The following is a 7,426-nucleotide window of genomic DNA, read 5'->3' as shown; positions in this document are numbered from 1 at the left end:
TAAGGCTCCACAGGTCACCACAGGGACTGGGACAGAGAGCAGGGGTGTGAGTGGACTCTGGGGGTGAGGGTAGTGTCAGCAGAGGGGTGAAAATGGGCAGTCACTGAAGGGGAAGTTAAGAGATCTTTGAATACCAAGCTCAGGGGCTATAGGAGACATGGTCACACTCGAGCAGGATACTGTGATGGTGGAAGAAGTGTTGGGCAAACCTGGGTCACTCAGTAGCCAGATCTCCATAGCAACAGAATAAAATGGAGGAGGCGCTAACCTGGTTACTGGTTACAGACCATCTGGTTACTCTGTGCGGCCCAGTTAGCTTTTACTGTCAACACAGCCTAGGGCACTTGAGAATGGAGTCTCGACTGAGGAACTGTCTTGATCAAACTGGCCTGTGAGCACATCTGTGGGAGATTGTTTTGATTGTTAATTGCTGTAAGAGGGCCCTGTTCACTATGAGTGGCACCATCACCTAGGCAGATGGCCCTGGGTTGTACAAGACAGTGAGCTCAACACAAACCTCTGTGAACCAGGAAAAGTCATTCCTTCATGGTTTCTGCTGTACATTCTTGGCTTTGGTGTGAGTTTCTTGGTCAGAAGTAATGCTGTGTGGAGTCGCAAGCAGACCTGCCTTCGAGTTTCCTCTTGACTTTCCCTCGAGGACGGAGTGTAACTTATTAGCTGAAATAGACCCTGTCTTTCCCCACGATGCTACTGGTCAGTGGGTTTTATCACAGCAACAGAATTCAAATTAGAAAACCATGTGATATCTCCTGTCTTTGCTTATGCAGTACCCTCTGCTGGAAGGCCTTTGCTTCTCAGCCCTTCTGAAAGCAAACCCTGAGATGGGACTCCATGCTCTTCCTCAGCATCTCCTCTTCTAGGAGGCCTCTGGGAAGGAGTAAACACCCCTCACCTTCCATGCAGCCCGAAAGCACACAGGAAATCCCCCGGGGCTCCAGCACGTTCTGACTCCAGCAGAAAATACAATTTTGCTCCATCTGTGCTCTGTGTCACCACACCCAGAATTTGCCTGTCCCCAGGGAGCCTCATCTACTGTCTACCCGAGTATACAAACCTTGATAGGGCCCATTTGCCTAGTGATGCTTCGGTCTGGCTGGTCTTAGTGTGGCACGCCCCACAGAGGAAGAAGTAGTAAACAACTGGTCAGAGGTGTCTTTAGAGAAAGCCTGCCTCTCCCTTCAGTCTTCATTGCACCTTAGAGGCTGGGTTAGAGGATCCTGTGAACCCCGGAGCCATCCCTGAGTGACCAAGCCTCCGTGTTGCACCCACAGCTGTGTCCACACAGCTACAGTCATGGATAAGTTCCGGATGCTCTTCCAGCACCTCCAGTCCAGCTCGGAGTCCGTGATGAATGGCATTTGCCTCCTGCTGGCTGCTGTCACAGTCAAGATGTACTCCTCCCTCGACTTCAACTGTCCCTGCCTCGAGCGCTACAACGCCCTCTACGGCCTGGGCCTGCTGCTCACACCTCCTCTGGCCCTCTTCCTCTGTGGTCTCTTGGTCAGTAGACAGTCTGTGTTGATGGTGGAGGAGTGGCGCCGGCCAGCAGGGCACCGGAGGAAGGACCTGGGCATCATCAGGTAGGGTCTCACATACCTCTCTGCCACCCAAGGCAGTTGACATTATCAGACACAGTCTTCCTGGCTCCAGCTGGTGACTGACAGCTAAAGATGTTCTGCTCAGTTTCCACTTCCCATCTGGAAACACATTCCTGTGTGTGTAGAGGTCAGAGGAAAAGTTTCAGGAGTTGTTTCCGTCCACAATATGGGCTCTGGGGATTGAACTCAGGTCATTAACCTTAGCAAGTAGCCCTGCCTGCTGACCCGTCTTGCCAGTCCTGAAAATATACATTTTTGTTCCTAACAATTTTCACTTTTCTGTGACCACTACTGTAACCATAAGAATGATTCAGGATTTCTAAGAATTACCCAGGTCACACCAGTCCTGTTGAGTGCATAGTAGGTGTATGTTTGTTTGTTGCATGTAGCAAGAGGAAATCTTTATGCAAAGCTGTATTTCCTTTCTTGGAAGCTTCCAGAGACAAGCACCTTACCTGTTGTAGCGCTGTGTCCTCAGGGTCTGGCACATACATACAAACCAGTTGACAAAGCTCAGTAGTTCCTAATGCCCGTTGGCTGTCACTGATGCCTACCTGGGGCCAAGGTCCACTCTGCCCAGTGCTTTGCAGGTAAGCGGTCTCTACATTCACTTTCCAAGACCTTGGTCTGCGACTCCAGCAGACCTGCTTTCCAGAATGATGTGACTTTGACACATAGACACTGAGAACCTTGGCCAAGCTCTGAGGATGCAGGTCAGTTAGTGACGTGCCTGGCTAGAATGCACGGTGGCCTGGGCCGGACCCCAACACAGCATCTTCCAGATGGGATGGCACACTCCTGTAACCCCAGAGCTCAGGAAGAGGAGGAAGCAGGAGTATCAGAAGCTGAAGGTCATCCTCACCTACTACACAGAGAGTTCCAGGCCAAACTGGGATATAAGGCCATGCTGATGTGCGAGTGTGTGCGTGTGTGTTATATGTGTGTCTGTCTGTATGTGTGTGTGTCTGTGTGTGTCTGTGTGTCTGACTCTGTGTGTGTGTGTCTGTGCATGTCTCTATGTGTATCTGTGTGTGTCTGTTTGTCCATGTGTATGTGTGTGTCTTTGTGTGTATGTTTCTATGTGTGTCTGTATGTGTGTACCTGTGCATGTCTCTGTATATTTCTCTGTGTGTGTGTGTGTGTGTGTGTGTGTGTGTGTGTATCTGTTGGTCTCTCTGTGTCTATTTTTCTGTCTTCTCTCTTTCTCTGTGTATATGTGTGTGTGCATCTCTCTCTCTTTCTCTGTATGTATATGTATGTGTGTGTGTGTATATATTTGTTTGTCTCTCTGTGCCTATCTATCTTTCTGTTTTCTCTCTGTATCTCTCTCTCTCTCTGTATGCATGTGTGAATGTGTCCGTGTGTATGTGTGTGTCTCTGTGTGTCTTTCTATGTGTGTCTTTCTATGTGTGTCTGTCTCTGTGTGTATACCTGTGCATATCTCTGTATATCTGTGTGTGTGTGTGTGTGTGTATCTGTTGGTGTCTCTGTGTCTTTCTGTCTTCTCTCTGTGTGTGTATCTGTGTGTGTATCTCTCTCTGTCTATGTCTGTCTGTCTGTCTGTCTGTCTGTCTCTCTCTCTGTGTGTGTGTGTGTGTGTGTGTGTGTGTGTGTGTATGTGTAGAAATCCTAGCCAAGCTCCCACAGCTAGCAGGTGGGCCCCCTGCAAGCGCAGTTCTCCCTGACTGCAGGCGCACACAGGCTGTTCCTTGACCCCTCTTTGCTTTCAGGTACATGTGCTCCTCTGTGCTGCAGCGAGCTCTAGCAGCACCGCTGGTCTGGATCCTACTGGCCCTCCTTGATGGGAAGTGTTTTGTGTGTGCCTTCAGCAACTCCGTTGACCCTGAGAAGTTTCTGGATTTTGCTAATATGACCTCCAGGCAGGTGCAGCTCTTCCTAGCCAAGGTGCCTTGCAAGGAAGACGAACTGGTCAAAAACAGCCCTGCCCGCAAGGCCGTGTCTCGGTACCTCCGGTGCCTGTCCCAGGTAAGTGGGTCCTGCCCAGGCCTCGGCGCCTCAGACACTAAAAACGGGGCTGTAGGCAAGCCTGTTGGGCATTTTCTTTTCTTTTTCTTTTTTTAAAGATTTATTTATTTATTTATTTTTAATTTAATGTATGTGAGTGCTCTGTCTGCATGCCAGAAGAGGGCATCAGATCCCATTATAGATGGTCTTGAGTCACCATGTAGCTGTTAGGAATTGAACACAGGACCTCTGAAAGAGCAGCCAGTGCTTTTAACCTCTGAGCCATTTTCTTAATTAGTGACTGATGTGGGAAGGCACAGACCATTGTGGATGGGACCATCGCTGGGCTGGTGGTGGTCCTGAGTTGAAAAGCAGGCTGAGCAAGCCATGGGGAGCAAGCCAGTAAGCAGCACCCTCCCATGGCCTCTGCATCAGTTCCTGCCTCCAGATTCCTGTCCTGGCTTCCTTCAATGAGTAAGCCAAATAAGCTCTTTCCTCCCCCACGTTGCTTTGGTCATGGTGTTTCATCACAGCAATGGTAACTGAGGCAGATATCCTGTGTGGCTTTGGAGTTGGTGCTGAGCGGGGTCCCATGTGACTTCCTGAGGATGCTTCTCACTTCGGGAGCCATAACCAAGAGCAGGATGTGTAGAGGGGTTGGGACCACGATCCTTGAGAGGTGAGAGCCCTAGGCCATTGATACCAACTGACCCAGAACAGGTCCCAGGCACCTGCCCTCCTGAAAGTCCCAGGAGCTGGATGGTAGAAGGGTGGAGCTGGTAATGTTCTGCAACATTTGCCTCCCACCGCAGACACGAACCACCGTCTTGAAATTCATATAATGCCGTCACTGAGTTCTTCCACACCAGTGGCTGTGTTGTGCATTCTCTGTGCATTTGTTTTTGTTGTTGTTGTTGTTTTTTTTTTTTTTTTTTTTTTGTATTTTGAGACAGGGTTTCTCTGTATAGCCCTGGCTGTCCTGGAACTCACTCTGTAGACCAGGCTGGCCTCGAACTCAGAAATCCGCCTGCCTCTGCCTCCCGAGTGCAGGGATTAAAGGCACGCGCCACCACGCCCGGCGCATCTGTGTGTTTAATTCTCAGAGCAACTCTTTGAGAAGCAGGCAGTCGTTCACATCCCACGTTTCGGATGAGGTAAGGAGGCTCTGAGAATTTTAGTTCACAAGGCCAAAGTCACATAACCAGTAACAGGCAAGGCAAGCTCTGGGTACCCGCCACTGGCCTTTTTACCTTCATCCTTTAAGGAAGATGCTCATCAGAGGCGTNTACTCTTACTGGGTATCCTTTCTACTGTACGGAAGCATCCATGGCTCCACCTCCACCCAAGCTCCACCACCACCAACCAACGCCTGTGCCAGCCCGTGTCCACCACAGAGCATGTATGACTCCATTACACACAGAGAAGCTCCAGGACCCCAGGGGGCCCTATACTCCGGTGGGAAGGGAACAGAGGACCTCGGGAAAACACTATATTCAACTTGCTTGGTGGGGAGCCTAGGTGTGACTGAAAAAAGACAACTGTAAATGATGGGAATCTCATCTACAAGTGATGAGGATTTTCATGTTTGTGGATCTAGGTGGGGGAAAGCCTGCATCGTTGGAAACAGACAGGAGGAGACTTGGGCAAGTGTAGGCTCCAGCACTAGAGAATGGCTTCTAGTTTCCCTCACGGTTGGCCTAACACTTCCCTTTTGTCTCTACACCCAGCTTAATAGCTTACAAAATATTGCACCGTTGCAAGAGTGCCTGGGAAATATACACAAGGCTAGGTGTCTTAGTTAGGTTTTTACTGCTGTAAACAGACACCATGACCAAGGCAACTCTTATAAAAACAACAGTTAGTAGGGGCTGGCTTACAGGGTTAGAGATTCCGTCTGTTATCATCAAAGGGGGGAGCATGACAGCATCCAGGCAGGCATGGTGCAGGAGGAGCTGAGAGTTCTACATCTTCATCTGAAGGCTGCTAGTGGAAGACTGGCTTCTAGGCAGCTAGGATGAGGGTCCTAAAGCCCTACACCCACAACGACACACCTATTCCAACAAGGCCACACCTATTCTAACAGGGCCACACCTCCTAATAGTGTCACTGCCTGGGCCGACCATATACAAACCATCACACTGGGTAAAGAGATGAAATGGTTGGTGTATATAGGTGAGTGGGCCATAAACAGAAGGAAGAATATGGATGCTACGGTGAGTTTAGCTGACTGCTTTGGCTCCTGGAGGGTTGCATGTGCGCACAACCAGCCAGGAGCTATCTGGATTTGTGAATGAAATCTCTCTCTCTCTCTCTCTCTCTCTCTCTCTCTCTCTCTCTCTCTCTCACACACACACACACACACACACACACACACACACACACGACAGTTAATTTTAATATGTCTTGACTGGCTCAAAGGCTGGACAGTTCTAACCCTCTGCCCGGCTAGCATACATTTCCACTCCCCCATACCCCTGACCCAACACATTTTAAATCCATGTTTTATCTTTGTTGTCCTATAACCTTCTGGGTAGCCCCTCCCATAGGGTCAATTTCCCTTTCCACCTACATTTTGGATGATTTTTCTTCTATAGCTCTAAATCTGATCCATTTCCCTTTGAGACATAGTGATTTCTTCCTTTCTTCCTCTCTTCCATTTCCTAGACCTGGCAAATCCCCAAGCCCTGCCTCAGTCTACCTGCCCAGCCATTGGCCATTGGCTCTTTATTGATTGATCAAAAACCAACTGGGTACAAGGACCTTTAACGTTTGGACACACAGATTTCTGATTTTGGGGGCCAGATTAATTCAAAGCATTAGAACCAATGCCCAACGTCTGGAGGCACGAATGGGTGGGAGGATAGGTGGGCGGTTAAAAGGAAAGAAAACTGAAAGAATGGCCAGATGGAACCGTGATGGACATACAGTCAGAGGAGAGGAGGGACGACTGGATGAATGGGGGGGGGGGGTTGGTTTGTAGACGGATGAATCTGGAGGATGCGTGGCAGGATGGTGACTGAATGTGAAATGTATGGATGTGATAAAGGATGGAGAGAAAACAAAGGAAGGAGCCTTGGAGCACACACAGTGTGCAATACCAGAGCGCTACCACATCTCACTAAAGCCTTCTCGTCCTCCAGGCCATCGGCTGGAGTATAACCTTGCTGGTGATAGTGGTGGCCTTCCTAGCCCGCTGTCTGAGGCCCTGCTTCGACCAGACCGTCTTCCTACAGCGCAGATACTGGAGCAACTATATGGACCTGGAACAGAAGCTCTTTGATGAGACGTGCTGTGAGCATGCGCGGGACTTCGCACACCGTTGCGTGCTGCACTTCTTCGCAAGTATGCAGAGCGAGCTACGCGCTCTGGGGTTACGTCGGGACACAGCTGGTGGAATCCCAGAGTCACAGGAGTCCTCGGGGCCCCCGGAGCTCCCGGAGGACCTGGATAGTGGAAGCGGAAAGGCCCACCTGCGCGCGATCTCCAGCCGGGAGCAGGTAGATCAACTCCTCAGTACCTGGTACTCCAGCAAGCCGCCGCTTGACCTCGCAGCATCCTCGAGGCTCTGGGGGCCTGGCCTCAACCACCGTGCCCCTATAGCTACTCCAGGCACCAAGCTATGCCACCAGCTCGATGTATAGGATCTTACAAGGCTCCAACAGCAGCAGTTTCCCGTGTCAAATTCCCATGTTGGCACGGGTCCGGAAGCCAGCCTCCCTTGTTGGCCTCCTCCCCAGATAGCCCGGTAGCTACCTAGTTTCTGGGTATGTCCTCCTCTGTGGACACCGTTCCCTCTGGAGCCTGATTAAGTTCACAGATTCTTATTCAGGGCATTCAGACTG

General features: G+C 50.3%; 1 protein-coding gene across 1 annotated transcript; it reads left to right on the top strand.

Moving 5' to 3' along the window:
• The first annotated feature begins 1,314 nt into the window (after window positions 1-1,314).
• Calhm3 (calcium homeostasis modulator 3) lies at window positions 1,315-7,225 on the top strand. Its single transcript, XM_021222680.1, has 3 exons — window positions 1,315-1,601; window positions 3,350-3,605; window positions 6,725-7,225. Exons 1-3 carry the CDS (start codon window positions 1,315-1,317, stop codon window positions 7,223-7,225), a joined length of 1,044 nt encoding a protein of 347 aa, XP_021078339.1.
• Window positions 7,226-7,426: the final 201 nt, after the last annotated feature.

Source organism: Mus pahari, chromosome 1 (assembly GCF_900095145.1).
Source record: "Mus pahari chromosome 1, PAHARI_EIJ_v1.1, whole genome shotgun sequence".
Classification (NCBI taxonomy): domain Eukaryota; kingdom Metazoa; phylum Chordata; class Mammalia; order Rodentia; family Muridae; genus Mus; species Mus pahari.
Note: the sequence above shows the minus strand (reverse complement) of the source record. Positions and strands in the feature narration are given on the sequence as shown.